Source organism: Mustela nivalis, assembly GCF_964662115.1.
Source record: "Mustela nivalis genome assembly, chromosome: 3".
Classification (NCBI taxonomy): Eukaryota; Metazoa; Chordata; class Mammalia; order Carnivora; family Mustelidae; genus Mustela; species Mustela nivalis.
In genome coordinates, this window is record NC_139022.1 from 87,936,739 (window position 1) to 87,958,922 (window position 22,184).

Below are 22,184 nucleotides of genomic sequence, written 5' to 3' on the forward strand. Positions count from 1 at the left end.
AGGCTTAACACACTGAGTCACCCAGGTGCCCCAAACATGTGGCTCTTGATCTTGGGAGCCTGAGTTTTCAAGTCCCACATCGTGGGCAGAGTTTACATAAAAAATAAAAAAAAGAAAAATCATCTTGTTGACCTTCATATTATTGTAGTTCCTGTGATTCAGATTTATCTTTCAGACTTTCTATTTTTTGTGTATATTGTAGTTACTGTACATATTGATTATTTCAGGCAATAACCACATGAAAGAGGAAAATTATGCTGCTGCCGTGGATTGTTACACACAGGCAATAGACCTGGATCCAAATAATGCGGTTTATTATTGCAACAGGTAAACTAACACTATTGTGGCAGGCTTGAAGTCCTTAATCTGTTATTTACATTAATACCTCTGAAGGAGAACTGTAAAGTTCATTTTGAAAATTTTGAAAGTTCAGAAATGTATAAAGTAGGAAAAATAAAACCTCATAAAATTACTGCTTAGAGCTAATCACTGTTACTCACCTTTTGTCATATTTTGTTTAATGTGAGTATAATCAATTTCTGATTCATTGGTATTCAGTAGTCATGTCATAAACATGTCCTTAATATGTTGAAACTCTTCATAAACACTATATAAATGGATATAAATTAGTCTATTTTTACCTCTTCATTTTTTTCATATTTCCAGTACCTATCATTGTGGCTGGCAAAAAGCACTCATTTTTTTTTTATAAATGGATAAGTGTACCTTAATTTATTTTATTTTATTATTATTTTTTTTAATGTACCTTAATTTTACATAACTGCTGACCTACTGGATAACTTTGAGGTTGTTCATTTTTCTTCAATGTGATGAAGCTGTAGTGAGCAACTTTATTGCTCAAATTATTTTCTGAAATTTAGGTATTCTGGACTTTGGATTTTATCCTTGGATCTGCTTTCATTGGGTTTAACAGGAATTGGTTAAAAAAATATTGTTGATGCTAATTGCAAATTTGTTCAAATTTGTTTGAAAAATTTTGCAAACTGATTTCCTTCCCTAGGAGTATGTGAGTGTATCTGTTTTTGCCATATCCTTTTCAGCACTAAGTACCTGAGTTATCATTTATTGTTGTTAATTTAATATTACTTTTATTTTAATAGTAATTGTTCGAATTTATATTTACTTACTGGTGAGGTTGGACATTTTTCAGATGTTGGGCATTTGTGGTTTTTTTCTTTAAATTCTCTTTGTACCTGTGCCAGGCTTTAGCCTGTTTGACCTCATAGTTCTTTTTTCCCTTTTTGACAGAGGGTCTGGCCTTTATAGGTTGCATTTCCCAGGCTCCTTTGTCACCTGGGTGTTGTCTGGGGTCAGCCACAGAGGGTACTGGCAGGAGATTGGAGGGTAGAGGAGGAGAGAAGTTGGGGTATTCCTTCCTCTCTTTTTACAACAGGGTGTTTATCCAGCAGGGGCTGCTTCCCATTCTTATCTCCAGACCCCACCCAACACACCTGCTATGGGTCCAGCTTTTGTCAGGTGATGTTGGGTTTTGGACTCTGCACTTTGTCCTCTGTCTTAGGGATGGTAATGGCTTCCTCTTGTTCCTCATCTCTGGGTTGCTGCACAATGATGCCTATTGGCATCTCAGCTCTTCTCTTAACTATGTAGTGAAGTCCCTGAGCTAAATTAATCTGTTTTATATGTTAAAGTTCCAGTAGTACTTCTGCAGTGATAGAAATGTTCTGTTTCTGCCTTCTTCAATACAGTAACCACTAGCCAGAGTAGCTTTTGACCATTTGCAGTATAGCTAGTGCAGTTGAGAAAGTAAATTTTTAGTGTTTAATCGATTGAAGGGCAATTTAAATTAATTGAATTGCAATAGCCACATGTAGCTTGTGGCTGCTGTCCTGTATGGCACAGCTGTATATTAAAGATATAATCCATTTGTCCTAATTGCACAGCTTTTTGTTTGCCTTTTGATGTTTTTATATGTAAAACTTTTAAGTATTGGTGTAAGCAAGTTTGTTTTTCCTTTCTTTTGAATATTCTTCTGATGCTTTTAAGCTTAAATCTCTCCCCATTTGTGGACTTGACAAATAACTTTTCTTATTTTTCCTTCATATTTATTTATTTATTTAAAAGATTTTATCTATCTATCTATCTATTTATTTATTTATTTATTTGACAAAGAGAGAGAGACAGTGAGAGAGGGAACACAAGCAAGGGCAGGTGGGAGAGAGAGAAGCATGCTTCCCGCTGAGCAGGGAGCCCGATGCAAGGCTCTATCCAGGACCCTGGGACCGTCACTGGACCTGAAGGCAGACGCCCAATGACTGAGCCACCCAGGTGGCCCTTTCCCTTCACATTTAAATTTTCTCATTGCAAGTGTGTTTTGGTGAATGTTATCTAGAACTTTTCATGACAGAATATAAAAATTGCCTTATATTATATATATATATTATATTATATATTATATAGTAAGTTCTTAAATTTGGGAGAGATTATCTTTTATTGAGGTTACCATATCATGTTTAGGGTATTCATACCCTTGTGAGGTCATCCCTTCTCCCTTGCCTTTTCTTTTCTTTTTTAAAAAATTATTTTGTCTTAATATATAATGTATTACTTGGTACAGGTCTGTCAGTCATCAGTCTTAGACAATTCACAGCACTCACCATCTGCACATACCCTCCCCAATGTCCATGACCCAGCCACCCTCTCCCCGGCCTTTTCTTTAGAAAAATCTTCCTTGTGTTGACACTGAATTTGTTTTCCCAAAACCTCTGTAGCTAATCTCAGTTGACAGTTCTTATTTTTATTCTTGAGGGCAATTACAGAATGATCCTTCTTTTTCATAATAGTACCTTACACTTTGAAGTTTGTCACTCTGTTCACTTGAGTTCTTTTCTCCACATTATATTTTCGCAGCTTCCTCAGTTACACCTCAGATAATACAGTTTTATGTTCTGCACTTTTGCTCTAAATTTGTTCTAGTTTACCTGTATGTGTAGTTCCTAGGAATTTACATGGAATTTCTGGAATTTGCCTAACCACAACAGTCTCATAGGGCTCTCATTTAACCATACTTCTAGATAACATAGTTATATATTTGCATTTTGTAGCATTATTTATTAAATTCATATTTTGCTTTTGGCTTATTAAAGTGTTTCTCTGTTTCACACATTCTCTTTATTTTGTCATTCAATCGTATTTTCGTTTGACAAATTCTTGCCAAACACCTGCTATTTATTTACCAGTGCTGTCAGTGGAGGTATAGTTGGTTTTCTGTACTCAAATGCAGAATCTTTTATTTTATCCCTATAGATTTTTATCTTATTATAGACTCTTATGTGTATGATCCTTAGTCTTTGGATAATTTGTAAAGTAACGTATTTGCTTTTGCTCCTAGTTTCATGTCATCCGTAAACTTAAGAATGCCATATATTATGTCAGTTAAGAAGTCAACTAACAGAGAAATCACAGGGAAGAGATTAAGAGCAGGGGTTCTGACCCAGACTCTTTTGAATTCTGATTTCTGGCTCTGACACTTACTAAGTGTGTGACCTTGAGCAAATTACCTAACATATGCATGCCTTAGTTTCCCCATTAGCAAAATATGGATAATAGTATCTACCCCATCGGACTTTTGTAGAGATTAAATAGTTAATACATATGAAGTACTAGGAAGCTATCTAGTAAAGAGTGTTTTACACAACAGTATTATTATTGTGTAATAATACTATATAATTGTATGTTATAATTATATATCATTAATTATATACTATATTAACTAAATATTATTTATTATATCAATAACTATGTTATAATATATTTAATATTATCATTATTATTTATGCAATCTGAGTTTTTTTGATTTGATCAGAATATGAAGAAAGACCCAAATTTATTGGGGTCCAAATATGTTGTCGTTGTCTTTCTCTGATTTACTAGTCTGGTAGTAGGCCTGTTAAAATAAGAAAGGAAATTATGTTAGACTGGAGTTGCTCTGAATGAATCTATGTCATTTATCTTCTTTTTTTGGGTAGGGGGAAGGTCCTCTTAAATTTTTTGAAAGACTTTGAACTTGAAAGAACTTTACAGTAAATATTTTTATATTCAGCCACACCAAGATTTTTACCTTTAATATTTTACTACATTTGCTGTGTCACATGTTTATTTACCTATTTGTACCCCCTCTGTTCATTAGTCTGTCTTATTTTGGATGCATTTCAAGCTAAATTGCACCCATCAGTACACTGTCCCCCTAAATACTTTATCATGCATGTCATTAATAGAGTTCTGTATTTTGTATTTTTTTCCTTTGAGGTAAAATATACAAGTCATATCATACACAAATCTTAACTGCACTTTGCCTGAGTTTTGACAAATGCATACAGTTGTGTAACACAAAACCCCCTATCAAGCTATCATGAAAATTATGCATGCCCCTTCAGAGTCAGTTGCCTAAAAGACCAGAGGCAGCCACTGTTCTGTTTTGTTTTATTTACTTACTACAGATTAGATTTGTTTCTTTGAGAGTTCCACATAAAAGACATTGTACCATATATACTTTTAGGTGTGTGACTGTTTTTGCTTAGGTTGATGGTTTTGAGATTTACTGTGTTGTTGCTTGTCTCATTGGTTTTTGTTTTTAAGGCATTTTCTACTGTTGGCATGTACACAGTTCACCGAGACATTTTCCTATTTATGGTCACCTGGGTGCTTTTGGGTTTTTGTTTGTTTTGTATTTTGTCCAGAATTTATAGTTATTATTTGTGGAAGATCCTTGTGGATCCAAAAGGAAGTTAGTTGTCCATACTAGAAATCTACATTTCCTTTACCAAAAAATCCCTTTATTGATGTGTCCTAATAATCTAGCCCAGAAAAATTAAAAATCCATATACTTTGTGCAAAATGAACTTTGCAAGCTGTGTGTTTTATTCTCTGTCATCAGATGACAGAGATATGTTTTAATTTAATTTATGTTTTAATTTAACATGAAAATTTTTAATTTAACATGAAATATTTGAAAAAAAATTTAATAGTATCACTAAATGTTATGAACAGAAATAGATGTTATCAGAAAATTGCTTGTTTATAGACCACAGTAAGCCATACACTTTTAACTGTGAATATAGTAAATTGGAGCCTAAATAAATCATTTACTTCAGATGAGATTAGGGTTCATGAATAGTCTTATGTTTACTAGTACTGGATTAAAAGAGATTCTTGTGCTTGCTTTTCATTTAGCTGTCATTAAGTTGAAATCAATAATCATGCTCATCTTTTTCATTTAAATAGTATTTTTTTCCTGAGGATTTCAGTAATAGAGCAAGCAATTTAGTATTAAATAATTAGAAAACTTTATTTATATATTTAATACAAATATTGAAAAAAGGTTAAAAAAAATTTTAGACCCCAGTAAAGTTGTAGATATCTCAATAGTTTTGCCAACTACCCCTTGCATTTTTCTTAGCCAGCTGGCTGCCAAGAATTAGAAGCCCAGAATAGTAGATCTAAATATTTCTTTGGATATTCATTTTCACAGTTTTATTCCTATTCAAAATATTGTTCATATATTAAACTTGCTAGCATGAAATGTAGTTTTCTTTTTATAGAAGTGACTTTTTTATATGTTAGAAAATAATCACTTGGCATATTTCTTTTTTTGTTTTTTTTTAAAGAAAAGGATGGAATTTAATCTTTATTTACAGGACACTGCAAGAGAGGAGAGTCCACATAGAAATAAGAAACCCACTGGCAGGAGGAGCTTCATACAGTTTTTACAGTTTGGAACTGGTCAAGTAGAGTTTTGTTGTAAAAAGTGCTACAATAACAAAACACATTTAAAAAGAGTTCTTAGTAGAGAAACAGTAAGACAAACTTCTACCAAACAAAGCACACCACAAACAACTTTCTGCGTCGGCTGTACAAGCTAAAAGTTAAAGGTCCCAGCAGTGCCATCCTGAACCTGGAACGTATAGCCTTCAGAGGTAGTTTCTGGCACAACATACTTGGCATATTTCTTAACCATGAGACTTTCTCGTCTAGTTTATCTTCTGTTTTAGCTTTTAGGATACTAAGGATGCTTTAGGTTCAGCTCAGGTACCAGGAGAACCTGAGTCCCTTCTTGAAAACCCATTATTTATTTTTTCTTTTTTTCTCTACTCCCAGCACTCATTGATCATGATATATATAACATTTATGTCAGTTTATCATATGTTGTGCCTTATTTTATTTTCACACTTGTTTTATTTCTTCAGAAGAAAGGCAGAGATTGAAGCTTGTATAGTTTTGTATCTCTTATAGTACCTAGCACGGTTCTTCATAGAACTTCAGCCAATTTTTGTTGGATGCATGGAGGACTATAGAAGAACTGTAAGAAATTTCCAGTGATATTGAAGCGACGACACTCACTTTAACACTTGTATACATAAAACAACAAATGATTGAGTACAGGTCTAAAACATTTCCAAGTACTTTATAATATGAAATGATATTTTATATTAAGCTAGCTAACTTTCTGTGTCTTCTATTCCTAAATAGTACTCTTACTTCTTTTGTACAACCTCATTGCTGAGTACATTACTTTACCCGTAACCGTCTCCTATTTCTGGAGTGGATGGATGGTTAAATGACTGAGACAATAAACGGAATTAAAGGTGTATAGGAGAGAGTCAGAGCATGATGGAGAGAATTTGTCCAGAGGCCTCTCAGATGATGGGGAATTGGAGATGGATCTAGATTTGATGGACAGGTAGAACTTGGAGGATGGGGGAAGGTATTTTAAGTTGGAGAACATAGTTTAAAAGGCATCATTAGAGATGCTAGTAACAATGTGAGCTCTGAGAAAGACTGAAACAGAGACCACACTGTTTTTTCCTTTGTTTTCCTCCACCTCCATAAACAGCATGTAGTTGTTAGGCTCACTTGGGTTTGAACTTGGTTCGTGGAATTTGGAGTTGAATCTCAGGTCAGCTGTGTATTAGCTCCGTGATCTTGGGCAGCCGCTTAACCTTTCAAGCTTCAGTTTCTTCACCTGTAAAATAGAGATAATACTAACCAGGTCATAGGGTAATTGTGAGGAGTGATGATATATATAAAGCACCTAGCATAGTGCTCTAACTTATTTATGCATGACCTATGGTATGGGAGATGTAAGTTATCCGTGATTTTTCTTTCTGCCTTGTCTTCTATAAAAATAAAACACAGGTTATATTCATGATCTTGTTCTAACAGGGTAAAGAAGGCGAGGGTGTCAGAAAACATGGTGACTCTGACTGTATGGTTCTATTGGAATTTGATTAGTTATGCCCTAATAACCAGACAGCAGGGGCAGAGAGAGAGGCCACATTGATATTCAGTTCAGACACTGACGCGTTTGGCTTCCTCTCACAGAAGATTTTAATATAGCCCAAATTCTCTTCCCTTTCCTGGCCTTAGAAGTTCAGGTGCCTGTTCTATTTTGAAAGATCCTAGCTTGCAGTCTGTGATCTAAAGCTAAAGCTATCGGGCACCTGAGTGGCTCAGTCAGCTAAGCATCTGAGGTTGGCTCAGATCATGATCCCAGGGTCCTGGGATCCAGCCCCACATCGGGCACCCTGCTCAGTGGGGAGCCTACTTCTCCCTTTACCTGCTGCTCCCCCTGCTTGTGTGCTCTCTCTCTCTCTCTCTCTGTCAAATAAATAAATAAAATCTTAAAAAAGAAAGAAGCTAAAACTATCAAGATTGAAACATAGTCATCCTCTTCCCTTCTGCCCCCTCCTTCTGGGTCTGATTCTCCCTGCCTTATTCCTTTTCTTTTTATCAGTATCTGAAGTGAGATCAGGGTGTCTTCTGCTCAGTTTACCGTTTCTGTATATCTCCCAGCAGCTCATTTGTTCCCTCCTCCATTTCTATCACTACTCCTTTAGTCCAGGTTCTTGAGTTTTGCTAAACTAGTGCTACATAACTTGGTTTGGTTTCCACTGTCCACTTGCACTCCCTACTCCAGTCTTCTGACAAAAGGGTCTTTCTAAAATGTGCAATTAATCATCTAATTTGTGCTTTCTTCTTGCTAGACCCAAATACCTATATGATCATCTTTAAACTCCTCAGCATGATGCATAAAATCTTTTATAATTATGCATTTAAAAAATATTTGGCTGCTGTTGTTAGCCATTCATTTTTTAAAATAGATTATTTATTTGAGAGGGAGAAGACACGAGTGGGGGAAGGGTTGAAGAATGGGGAAAAGCAGGCTCCTCGCTGAGCAGGAATCCTGATGTGTGGTGCGATTGCAGGATCCTGGGATCATGACCTGAGCCAAAGACAGACGCTTAATTGACTGAGCTACCCAGGCATCCCATCATTTTCCTTTTTAAAATTTCATTATTTTCACTGTTCTTCCTACTCCATTCTTCTTTCTACTGTATGCACATGGAATGTGAAATTTGCTGACATGCTGACATGTTGAGACATCTCTCCATGCTTTCATGTGCACTGCCTAGAATGCTTTCTACCTTATTTAATTGGCCAGCTGCCAGCCATCCTTCAAGACCCTGCTAGTGTTGCTTTTGGAAAGATTTTCTAAATTTTTTTTCTTCCCAATCTCCTGTTCGTGCTCTGCACACTTCTCCACCATGTCCTATGGAATGGTGCTGTCCAGATGGTAGGTCCTAGCCACATGCAGCTGGTCAAATGTAAGTTAAACTTAATAAAATAAAAAATTCCATCCCTCAGTTGCACTACCATATTACATGCACTGTTTAGCCACGTGTGGGCAAGGGGCTACTGTATTGGATAGCACAAAAAAAGAATTTACTTATCACAGAAAGTTCTATTAGCTCCTGCAGGGTTAACTATACTTTTCACATGTTGCCTCTCCCTTTGATGCTTTGTTGATACTTCTTTCGATTCCACTGTTGCACTTTTACTATTATTTATTTACATGTGTTTTTCTCTATTAGTGAAAGATTGGAGGGCAGAGATTTAGCCTCTTCATCTATGTGTCTTTGGCTTGGATTTCAGGGTTTAGCATATTATAGTTTTCATATTATAGTTTGAGTTGAATTGACATAGTGAAATTTGGAAGGGAGAATTGCCTCCACCTGAAAGACTTCTAATACTGAAACAGTTGTATGTCAGCATGTTTTATAAATATATACATAGATATGTATTATAAATAATATAGTAGGTTTGTTATATAATATATATTTAGGAAAATAAATTTAAAGCTATTTAAAACGCATTTCAACTTACTGAAAGAGTAATACATGAACATCTTTATATGCTTATTATAGAGTCAAAAATAGCTAACATTTGCCATGTTTACTTCTTCTTTCTTTCTCTCTTTCTGTCTGTCTCTGTGGGGGTGTGTGACTATGTGTATTAAGTTTTCTTGCTTGTCCTAAATCCTTCAGTTATATCTCCTAAGAATGAGAATATATTCTGCATAATTATCATGCCATTCACCTGTAGGAAAATTAGTGTTAATATTGACATTTCTTCATTTGTCCCTAGAATACCTTCAATAACTCTGTCTTTGATCCAGAAGCTAATCAGTGTTTGTGTTTTGCATTTTGAGATGTTACTTTTGTCTCTTAATCTAGAATATATTACTGGTTCTTTATTTTTATTTATTTTTTTTTTAAATTTTTTTAAAGATTTTATGTATTTATTTGACAGAGAGAGATCACAAGCAGGCAGAGAGGCAGGCAGAGAGAGAGGAAGAAGCAGGCTCCCCGCTGAGCAAAGAGCCCAACGTGGGGCTTGATCCCAGGACCCCGAGATCATGACCTGAGCCGAAGGCAGTGGCTTAACCCACTGAGCCACCCAGGCGCCCCTGGTTCTTTATTTTTATTTTTTTTATGACATAGACATTTTTGAAGAGTTCAGACCAGTGATTTTATAGCATGTGCCATAATCTGGCTTTGTGTAATTGCTTCCTTATTATAATTTTAGGTTAAAGTGTGATATGAATCCCACATAAATAATTTTGTGTGCCATTTATTACATTATAGCAGGAGACACATAATTTCAAACTGTCCATTAGTGATGATTCTAAGTTTGATATCTTAGGGTGGTGACCATCGTATCTATTATTCCTTTCGTAATTATAATTAAACCTTATCTGTAGGGTCAGATCATGTGAATATCCCATTCCCCAGCAATTTTTACTCAATGTTTTACCATCTGTTTATGATCTTTCTTTGAATCATTAAAACACTGATGGTTACAAAATGGTGATTATCTGATTTTATCATTTCTTTTACATGTATTTTCTCACACATGTATTTTCTCACACATTTTTGTAAAGAAGAGCTTTCTTTCTACTCCTCTCTTTTCTACTTTCCTCCTTCTTCTGTCTACCCCAACTTTTTTGAGTATCATTATGGACTAATGAATTTTTAAAATAGCTATTAAATATGTTATAATTGCCATAATTTTATTTTTGGCACTTAAATTTATCCCATACTTGGCTAGTGGGAGCCCCTTTAAACTGGCTATGGTGTCCTTTTATTTAACTTTGTTTTGAACATTTTCTTGCTTCCTGAGACAACAAGGTATTCCAGATTTGCCTGTACATTCCTTGCCCTAGACCTGAGCTCAGCTATTTCTACAAGTAGCCCCTATTCCTGTTAGTGGAAAATAGTATTTAGAAACCAAGATTTGGTCACAAGACATGATCATTGCTACTGAAGTGTTATTGCTTCTTCAGTGAACAAGCTAGGAAATATGACTTTTGAATAATCTGGTTTATACAGATACATTCAATTTGCATCCCATTGTCACAGAAATCTCCCTGACCTTTCCCCATTTTATGTGGATTTTTTTTTTAAAGATTTATTTATTTATTTATTTATTTATTTGACAGAGAGACCACAAGTAGACAGAGAGGCAGGCAGAGAGAGAGAAAGAGAGAGAGAGAGAGAAGCAGGCTTCCTGCCGAGCAGAGAGCCCGACGCGGGACTCGATCCCAGGACCCCGACCGAGATCATGACCTGAGCCGAAGGCAGCGGCTTCACCCACTGAGCCACCCAGGCGCCCCTTTATGTGTATTTCTTTTCTTCCACAGTGAAAATCCTATTTTCAAACAGCACCAGTATATTTACTCATTAGGTCTACCCTTCAATATTCTTCAGTTGATAGTACAATACTAATATTATACCTCTAGCAAGCCTACTAAGTAAACTTTAGTTTCTTTTCTCCTTAGAGTCCATCTGATTTAAGATATATACTCAGAATACTACTTGAAAGTTACTAGATTTCTTTTTGATCTATAGTTAGCATCATTTTTCTGTTTGACTCAGTTTCAAGGTTTGCTTTTTCATCCTTTTTGAAGCTTATTCCCATTTTTATCCCATCTACCCCATGCCCACCCATCCTCTATGAGAGTGAGAATTTTCATATAAGTTTGATTTCTGAACCATGTAAATATTTTCCATAAAATTAAACAAACAGGATGGTAGTAATAATGACTCTGTCCTCAACTCTGCTTTTTGCTTTGTGTCTGATATTTGTGTTCCTACATCAGCTATTTTTGCTTGGTTTTCAGTTGGCCTGATTTTCTTTTTCTATCCCTTTCTTTAACCTGTGTGTGATTATGTTCTGGTGAAATGTATACAATTTGAGAAACTGATTTTTATCTAGGTTACATTGTAGGTGCTTTTATGTTTGAATTGTTTTTCTGCAGTGATCTTCTTTGGTTCCCTCTGTCTTTCCTGCTTTTTTTTTTTTTTTTTTTGTTTGTTTGTTTGTTTGTTTTTGCCTTCTATGGTATTGATTGAGTTATTTTTACTTCATTTTTTCTTTCTAATTATTTGGAAGTGATACATTCTAAATGCCTTCTTTTAATGGTCATTTTTAAAAAAAGATTTTATTTATTCATTTGACAGAGATCACAAGTAGGCAGAGAGGCAGGCAGAGAGGCAGGCAGAGAGAGAGGGGGAAGCAGTCTCCCCACTGAGCAGAGAGTCCAATGTGGGGCCTGATCCCAGGACCCTGATACCATGGCCTGAGCCGAAGGCAGAGGCTTAACCCAGTGAGCCACCCAGACGCCCCTTAATGGTCATTTTTAATGTCCCTCCTTCTTATGCTGGTTAGTTTGTGTTAAATGTTCAATCAAATAAATTCATTACTCTTTTTCAGAGTAGAAATCAGGTTTGTTGAATTCTGGACTTAACACTTAAATTTTTTTTTTTTTTTTTTCACTGAAAGGACACTATGTTTATTTATTTTTTTTAATTTTATAATCTTAATTTGAAGAGAGTCTCAGTCATCCTATATGAAGAAAAATTGAGAGAAACTGGACTGACCACCACCTTTCCTTCATAGCCTGCCATTACCCTCCCCCCACACCCCTCCCAGGAACCTATGCACTGTTGAGGCCAGGAATATTATTTTGATTACTGCTCTCTCCATTATGCCTAGAAAAGCATCTGTGCATTAGCTAGACCTCAACAGATATATTAGTTGAATGAATAAGTAGAAATATTTAGTCTGCAGAAGAGTGAATGGGGCAGTAGTGGGAGTGGGATGGAGGGCAGGAGACATGGTGGAATGTTTTAGTTTGAAGAGCTTGCATCTAGGATAATCATTCTGCTTGTTTAGTACGGCCCTCAGGGTTGAAGTGAGCATGGCAGCAGGGAAGCAGAGGGCTTAATCTACTATCAGGATTGTGTAAGGAATAGGAAGGAGCTTCATTATACCATCAGCCCCTGGAATCACATTATTCCAGGAGAGTTCTATTAGAGGTAACTGGAAAAGATTCAGTAGTTCTTAATTGCTCTGAGATTCTGTGAGAAGTGGATGGAATGCATTGCCATCCTTCATTTGCAGCCAGATTTAGGTACACAGGTAGGTTAAAGTTTCATCTTAGACTTGCCCGATGATAATCTTAACCCTACTAGTGAAGTGATCATTTAAGAGCATAGCACTGGGTAGCCATCATTTCTGCATGCTTCCCTAGTAATCCCATGTGTCCTGGAGCTTTCATTTTTTGGTTTTGGCAAATCAGAAAAGCAATAAGTAGGTAGATTGCTTGTGTGATTTGCTTATTTGTCTTTTCTCTAACAAAACAGTGAAAGGCAATCTGCATATTTTCTCTGTATTTTACTTTTGAATTATCTTTTTGTTTGGTTATAGAGTTATCTTAGTTCGATTTAGATACTTACTGGCAGTGATATACAAATTGGGACAAAGAAAATGTAGTTTTATAGTACTTAACAATCTAAATTAGTGTCTTGTGGTCTGCTTCTAATAAAAATCTCTTCTCTTTCTCGTAGGGCTGCTGCTCAGAGTAAATTAGGTCACTACACGGATGCAATAAAAGACTGTGAGAAAGCAATAGCAATTGATTCAAAATACAGCAAGGCCTATGGGAGAATGGGGTAAGCACAGGCAAAATGTTCAAAGTGGTACTAGGGAGTATCAGACTTGCTGGTCTTAATGGTTTGTTTTTCAGTTTCCTGCTTAAATACTGCAAGGTAGATCAATATACCATTGAAGAGAGGAAATGACTGCAACTTCTTTGACTTGGGATGTATGATGAATGTATGTATGATGCATGGTTGGTTGTTGGGGAAAATCATACAACCGTATTGAGTAGACTTACTTCATATTCAGGGCCACAAATCCCAAACGAGCACTCAGTATTTTGACGGACAATCCTACTATACTTCCTTCTGCCTTCACCTTACCACGCTCTTCCCACCTTCTCTCTTCAGATTTCCACCACACACTCCATGGCGACTCTCCGCTCATGCCTGCCTTGCACTTAATTGAGAAAATAGATGCATTTAGAAGAAAAGTAACTCCTCTTCTTGCTTCTGAATGAACGAATCCACCTGCCTTTGTACCCTCAATGACTGCCTTTTGTTCCTGTTTAGATGGAAGGGTTCTTTTCTCAGACTTGCCTTCACTCATGCCTTAGATCTCGTCTCTTTGTACCTTCTCCAGGACTTTATGCTTGAAACCCTCTCCTTTGTCTTCTGCAACACCAGATGTCCTACCTCCAAAAGTGACAGTGACTCCATGCAGAAAGTTCATAGGAAATCATCCATTGGAACTATCCTTTTCCCAGCGAGGCCATTTCCCAACTCTTCTTTCTCTGAATGGCTCCCTTGGCTACCTGTGTTTGCTGTCTCATCCCCCTCAGGTCTCATTTGCTCTCCACTTAGTCTGATAGGGCCTTCATCTCTGTCACTCTGACAGCCCTGTTCACAGTCCCGAGTTGACTGTATTTTGCCACGGCCAGTGTTCACATGTGTATCCTTACCCTGCCCCATGTTTTAGTATTTGGCATGATTAACTTTTTTTTCTTTTAAGGTTAATTATTCATTTAAGTAATTTCTGTACTACCCAACGTCACATGCTCTTCCAACTGAGTTACACAGATGCCCTGGCACAATTAACTTATTTTTGAAATACTTTATTCTCTCCACTTCTGTGACATCACACTTCCTGGTTCTCCTTCTACTTCACTGGATGCTCTTTCCCAGTCTCCCTTGCTGGCTCTTCCTTCTTTACCACCTCTAAATAATGGTTAATTTCAGGGCTCTCTCTCCTCTGATGCTGCCATTTTTCTGTTCTCAATTGTGATTGCATCCTATTCCATGCTTTTAAATTCCATCTACAGTCAGTACTCATTATTCATGGATTCTGTATTTAGGAATTTGCATACATGCTGAATTTTTTTTGTAATCCCCAAATCAGTAATCACTGTGCTTTTGTGGTCATTCACAGAAGGGTAAAAAATTTGAGTCACCTGTCAGCAGAGGCCTGGTGAGATGGTGCTCTGCCTTTTTGTTTTAGCTTTCATCCTATAAACGAGTGTCATTTTCAGTCTTTCTAGGGCTGTATTTTTTTTCTTTTGCATTTGCATGCCTTTTGTGATTGATTTCCTTGTTTACAATGGCCCCCAAAATGTAAGCTGAAGTGTTGACTAGTGTTCCTAATCATAAGAAGGCTACAGTGTGCCTTATGAAGAAAACATAATTTTTGATTAGAAATGAGTTGTGCTGTTGGCTATTGGCTAATGAATCATTAATATATAATTTATAGATATATATAATGCATATAACATATATAATTAATAATATATATTAAATAAGGTTTCTTTAAAAAGAAACACATAATGTTTTTTTTTTTAAAGATTTTTTTAAAAAATTTATTTGACAGACAGAGATCACAAGTAGGCAGAGAAGCAGGCAGAGAGAAAGGGAGGAAGCAGGCTCCCCACTGAGCAGAGAGCCAGATGTGGGGCTCGATCCCAGGACCCTGGGTTCATGACCTGAGCTGAAGGCAGAGGCTTTAACCCACTGAGCCACCCAGGCGCCCCTAGATTATGTTTTGATCTGTTCATGAAAATGTTGTGATCAAAAGCTCACAGGAACACAGTCCTCTATTCCCTCGAGGAACAGTTGTTCAGTATTTGCTAATTTATTGTTATATTCTTTATAGAATGTAACTACTGTTGTTAACGAGTTTCAACTGTATATGAAGGTGCAGCTCTTAAGTTACATGTCTGAACTCCATACTCATATATTCAACTGCTTTTCATGTTTGATGTTTGATAGGCATTTAAAGCTTCCCCTGGGGCAAATAATACATTATATGTTAATCTAAAAAAAAAAAAAAAGGAAAAAAAAAAGCTTAATATGCCCCCCAAAGAACTTCTTTTTTTTTTTTTAAGATTTTTTATTTATTTTTCAGAGAGAGAGAAAGCAAGCACAGGCAGACAGAGAGGCAGGCAGAGTCAGAAGGAGAAGTAGGCTCCCTGCTGAGCAAGGAGCCCGATGTGGGACTCGATGTGGGACTCGATCCCAGGATGCTGGGATCATGACCTGAGCCAAAGGCAGCTGCTTAACCAATTGAGCCACCCAGGCATCCCTCCACAAAGAACTTTTGTTCCCTTCTTAAATCTTTCCCATCTCAGTAAATGGTACCATCATTCACCTCCCAGTACCAAAAGGTCAGAAGCCTAGGAGTCATTCTTCATTCTTATGCCTGGCACAACTAATCTATCAGCAACTCCTCTGTCAATTCTGGTTTCCATATATATCTTGAATTCAAGCAGTGAATCTGATCTTGTTTCTAAACCTAGTTCAAATTACTGTCTCTTACCGAGGTTACTACTGTAGCTTCATAACTGGTCCCCCTGCTGCCATTCTGCCCATACCCATGGTGATCATCTTCAGAAAAGCCAGAGTGATTATTATTTCTTTTCTTCTTCTTCTTTTTTTTTAAGAGATGGGGAGAGAGAGGCAGAGGAGAAGGGAGAAGGGGCAGAGGGAGAGAGAATCTTAAGCTCTGCACCCAGCACAGAGCCTAACATGGGGCCCAATCTCACAACCCTGAGATCATGACCTGAGCCAAAATCAAGAGTCAGAGGTTTAACCACAGTGCCCTCAGAGTGAATGTTCTAATGCATAAATCAGATCTGTCACTCCATTGCAACCACAATAAAATCCAGACTCCAAACCATGGTCTTACATGATCTGGCATCTCATTATTCCCTGACATCATCTTTCCACACTATTTTCTGTGCTCTCTCCTTATCAGCTTTTGTCTCGTTCCTTAAGTATACCAAACACATCACTCTCAGAGCCATTGTGTTTACCATGTCTTCTGTTTAGAATGCTCTTCCTTTGATTTTTCATGTAACTGCTTTCTACTCATCACTCAGGTCTTTTCACTGTGGCTGTCTTTGAGCAGCTCCCCCTTTCCTTAATATTATGATTTTATTTGCATGTTTATTACTTGTCTTTCCAGGTAGGATGGAATTTTCTTAAACTCAAGGACTTTCATCTTTCTCATTGTGAACTATAAAATACTGTCTGGTATGAAGTAGGGTTTCAGTAAATATCTATTGATTGTTGATCCATTGAGGACTCTGAACAAAGATCTTTCATTGTTGACAAGAAGAAAATGAATTAGGTTCTGAGAACTTTTCTGTGGTTAGACACTGTGTTCTGTCTTGATCAGACATCTGGGCGCTAAGTCATCCAAGAAAGAAGTGGAGTAATTTGTTAAAAACAAGTCTATACTATAAACAAACCTCAATACTATCTACCTATATATGCCAATATCGTATTAGTTCTTAAGTAATTTTCTGATAAATTCTACCTAAGTAGAAAATAACAAAATAATGAACTTTTTGATCTGTGCCTGGGATAAAAATGCATTGGGTTGTAAAGATGCTAATTTTATCTACTTCACAGCTAACATGTCTTCTTTACATGTCCACTGATAATCCATCGCCCATTTTTATTTTTTATTTTTTTAATGGCAAGTTGATATTTATTGTGGCTCATTGCCTTTGTTAGGAAGATGGAAGAAAGCAGGACATTCAGAGTCCTTAAAATGGTTTTAGCATCATGGAGTTACAGGGGCCACAGGTTGTTAGCTCACATCTTTGCAGATCTTTATCATTCATAAGGCAATTACTTCACATATGAGGCTTACAATTGGAAGGGTATGTAAGTTTCATTTCTTAGCATTAAATTCATGACTTATAGGATGGCCAAAGTTGTCAGCAAGTAGAAAGGAGAGAGGCCAGACTTACAGAATCTTGGAATTAGAAGGAATTCTCGTGATATTTGCCTGAATCCTAGTACAGTGAATCAAGTAAGCGTAATCTGGATTCAAATTGAATACCGAGATAGATGTTTGACTATTGGTGATATTCTGATGTTCTTTAATCATATATCTTCTACTCTCATGTTTTCTTCTTTTCAGATTGGCCCTCACTGCCATAAATAAATTTGAAGAAGCAGTTACAAGTTATCAAAAGGCATTAGATCTTGACCCTGAGAATGATTCTTATAAGTCAAATCTGAAAATAGCAGAACAGAAGTTAAGAGAGGTATCTAGTCCTGTAAGTTATTAATGGCAGATGAGGGAAATATTTTCTGTCATTCTCAATTTGTTATAATCAAACTATAGTGGTTGGAATAATTCTCAGCTATAATTGTTTTACAGACAGGAACTGGATTGAGCTTTGACATGGCTAGTTTAATAAATAATCCAGCCTTCATTAGTATGGTGAGTATTATTTCCTTTTCTGCTCTCTGGCTCTGTTTTCCATAGAGCTTTTAGAAATAAATACTGGAGCTTTTGTGTTGATGGTGGTGGTAGAGTGGGGATACAATGTTCTGGCTCAGGTTTTTAACCTTTTTATCTTTTTGTGAAAAAGCCATGGAGAGACTTCAGGAAGCCCACAGATTCCCTGAAAATGTATAAAAAATTTTGTATATACGTGCACATATACATTTTTCTATGGAGAACTGTATTTTTCATCCAGTTGGCAAAGGGTTCTGCATATCTACAAAAGTTTTAAAACAACTCTTTTCCATGAAAGTAGCCCTAGGAAGATCTTTAATAATTGAAGTCTGAGTAGTTTTTCATGGTACCCTAAGCTCTCCTCCCTCTCATGGTCTGCTTACTTTCGATCCTGAGTTTATTTGAACTTTTAGTAGAATCCACAGATGTATGTATTTTGTCCTTCAAAACAACAAAATGACTCTTGGATCCTTTTAAAAACACACCTGTTCTGGTCCAGTTTGTGGAAACTCTGATTTAGTGGCTTGGGAAGTTACCCAAGCATATAAACCTCCTTCAGTGATTATTTCTGGTTGAGAACCATTTGTTCCACCACATGCCATGCCCTTGGAAGGCAGCAGTACCACCTGAATTCCTCTTTGGTTCTTACAAAAAAATGTGTCACGCATCCATGGAATCATTGAATTTAAATGCACAGATGGCTCACTCTCAGTGAGATAAAGAAGTCTTTTAAACAATTATTAGGTCTGTAGCAATTAGCTGTTTACAATTGGTAGTTGAGATCTTTGTAGACAGTAGGTAATTTTTGAATCACTCACTCTAAATGAGGTGTTGGGAAAGCCACCACTTGCTTTTAATTATCAGAGAGATAATTATTTGGCTGACTTGCACATAATTCACTAACTCTTCTCATGTCTCAGGATTGAGCCCATCACATTTAAGTTGGTCTCTTCATAGGTTTTGTGACATTTTTAGCATTGTTACCCATTTCCAGGCCTCAGGTTATGCTATTGTAGTAGGATGTGAAAATCGATTTTTTTTTTTTAGTTTCAGATTTGTCTTAGCCCTCAAGATGTTATGTACCAAAGTGAAGTGTTGCAGAAGGCGGCAGTTAAAAACATACTGTGCGACTTGTGAAGAGAGTGAGGTTGATAGACAGTAAGAGGATTTGTGGAGAAAGCTATTGGAGTTACAGAGCCTTTTTCCATATGTGAGGGAATGAAGGGGGCCTGCCTTCCTCTGAAGCCCACAGAGAGGGCTTTTCTGGCCCACTCAGAGAGCTTTCTAGATGGCCCTCAGTAGGCTGGTGTCTGACCTGTTGGGTATAGAAGACTGTGTGGTTTAGCAGTGGAGTGGAGGGGTGTTTTCTGTGGACCAAGATGAGCACATGTGCTCAGAAGTTAGTCCAGTGTGATCTGCCCGGAAAGGCCTCTTGGAAGGTGACACGACTGTAACAGAGTCTCTAGAAGAGGACTACAAAGAACCTGGGACTAAAGGGAAAGTCATAGTGTCCATCCAGAGTAAGTTACTCTTCTCAGAGGATAGATGAGAAATACCCAGAGGGGTGGGGGTGGGAGATGTTTCTGAAGGACCTGAGAGCCCCAGGAGAGACCCCGAGTAGTTGTAAACAATCTGTACATCCAAAGAGCACCAATGCAAAACCACTGAGATAGTACCAATCATCAACTTTCCTGTACCCCTGACTCTTGTGCAGCCTGCTGGCAGAAGAGGCACAGAAGCACTGTGGTGAAAAAGAACAGGCAGTTGTGCCTCTGTCTTCTGGTGCAACTGGTCCATGCGAAGTAGGCCCAGGCTGGGGAGGGGAAACGCTTTGCCTATAAATGAAGTGTTATGTATATGGTTATTACAGTGAATAAGATTTGCAGTACTGAACCAGAGGTCATTTTCTAACTTAAAGTGACTATAGAGGGGGGCACCTGGGTAGTTCAGTTGGTTGGGCATCGGCCTTTGGCTCAGGTCATGATTCTGGGGTCCTGGGATGAAATCTAAGGTTGGGCTCCCTGCTTAGTGGGGAGTCTGATTCTCCCTCTGCCTCTGTCCCTCCACTCATCCTCTCACTTTCTCAAATAAATTAAAAAAAAAAAAAAAAAGGCAACTAGAGGACTATTTACTTAAAAGCGACCAGAAAAGCCCTAGGATCTGCTCTGTATTTCCTCTAGGTCCTAGAATCTAGAAGAGGATGAACTGCTTTTATAGAATCAGATTGAAAGGGCTGTGAAACAAAAGGCTTTCTATTTATAGCTCATAAATCCTGCTTTTTCTGTGTAATGTCCACAGTACTTGTGTGTTGGTGCAGAGGCACTAATCCCAACCAAGACTTGAGGAAAGTTAATGAATTGTTTGCAAGTAAGTCAGACAGTTCTCTTTATGGCAATGAAAGCAAGTGATGGCTTTTTCTAACACCTCATGTAAGGTCAGTAAATCAAAATTACTGTCTACAAAAGATTTAGACTAAATGTTACATGAACATTTAAGGCAAAACAAAAACCAAAACCAAAAACTGATATGCTTTCAAAACAAAGTTTTACAAGTGACCTGAGCTGAAGGCAGACACTTAACCGACTGAGCCACCCAGGCATCCCATTTGCGATGTATTTTCAATGCCATTTTTTCCTAGTACTTCCTCTTTTTTTACATTCATTCATTTTGTTTAAAAGTACACTAAAACTAGGGGCACCTGGGTGGCTCAGTTGGTTAAGCGTCCAACTGTTGGTTTTGGCTCTGGTCATGATCTCAGGGTCATGAGACCGAGCCCCGTGTCAGGCATGGAGCCTGCTTGGGATTCTACCCTCACCCCTCCATTTCATGCACGCGTGTTCTCTCTCAAAAAAAAAAGTACACTAAAACTCTTAACAATGTTAAAACATACATGGCTTAGCTTTCATTCCTGTTTTTTTTTTTTAATCTTGGTTAAAGATCCTTAAATATTAACTGCCTTTAATGGGAGATTCCATTTTTCAATTCCAGGCAGCAAGTTTAATGCAGAATCCTCAAGTTCAGCAGCTGTAAGTATATTTTCCCTCCCAGCTGCCAGGTTCCTAATTTGAGCACATCAGTTCCAAAGTGATAAGTGGTAAATGGTAGATAAATGCCAGCCAATTAGAACTTGGAGCCATTCACATTTGGCCTGACTTCCTACACAGCACGAGTATATTTAACTTATTTCTCCTTAGCCAGTATCCTACTTGTTAAAGAATATACTCATTCCAGTGATGTATCTCTTGCCTATTCTAGAATGTCAGGAATGATGACAAATGCTATTGGGGGACCTGCTGCTGGAGTTGGGGGACTAACTGACCTGTCTAGCCTCATCCAAGCGTAAGTGTTACTTAAATAGAAATAGTAAAAAAAAATTTGTTTGATAGTTTGTCTCTAAAGTGAAGGGACCAGGACTTTCTTTAAAAATTTTTTTCTTTGACTATTAGTATCAGTGGCTTCATTGTTACTCAATCTAAAGAAGTTCATAACTTGGAATTTCAGACTGAAGGGCAGGAATTCAGATCTGTACCCATGAAAAAGTTTTCCAGCATATTTGAATAGTTATTCAAGGATGTAGATGAAAGTCAAATATCTACTTAAAGTAGGTACACTCATATATTTAAAAATGATATATTCCATATATTAATGTCCCGACAATTTAGGTGACTACTTTATTTGAACTTTTTCAATGCATGTCATCACCAGAGGAACTCTTTGATCTTCTCATTACTTAAGCACACTACCTTCACTTCCACCCACATTGCTTAAGATTCTCTGCTTTTTGAATTGATTTTTGCATCTGTGTGTCACGTTGCCCCTGGAAATTTTATATGAAGACACAAGGACCATTTGCTTTTTGTGATCGCAACCATGTAACCCCACTTACAAGATTGCATTTTTACAGTGATCTTTACATGGCATGATTATAGCAATATGTAACTCTTGAAGATTATATACTCAGGAATTTGTATTAAAGTTCTTTGCCTTTGTAAAAATCAATTATGTTAGGTAACATATATGTAACCAAAATGGATGTGACACCTATCATATGGTGAGAAGAAAAATTCCTTGTATTTGAGCGCCTGCAATGAAAGCATGTACTGTTCAGCCCTTTGGTTGTTTGTGGTTAAGCATTAGAGGGGCTGGATTTCACCTTGATTTCAGGAAGTCACTTTTTAGCA

At 37.1% G+C, this 22,184-nt stretch overlaps 1 protein-coding gene across 4 annotated transcripts in view; it reads left to right on the top strand.

Moving 5' to 3' along the window:
• SGTB (small glutamine rich tetratricopeptide repeat co-chaperone beta) overlaps positions 1-22,184 on the top strand; it is a 47,091-nt gene that overhangs the window by 19,797 nt on the left and 5,110 nt on the right. For 2 of the 4 annotated variants that reach the window (XM_082723074.1, XM_082723071.1), the window contains exons 5-10: positions 228-327; positions 13,227-13,331; positions 17,680-17,818; positions 17,923-17,985; positions 20,992-21,029; positions 21,259-21,342. In XM_082723074.1, coding sequence (XP_082579200.1) covers positions 228-327; positions 13,227-13,331; positions 17,680-17,818; positions 17,923-17,985; positions 20,992-21,029; positions 21,259-21,342 — 529 coding nt within the window. The remainder of the gene's footprint in view (positions 1-227; positions 328-13,226; positions 13,332-17,679; positions 17,819-17,922; positions 17,986-20,991; positions 21,030-21,258; positions 21,343-22,184) is intronic. The other 2 variants (XM_082723073.1, XM_082723072.1) reach the window with 1 other exon arrangement.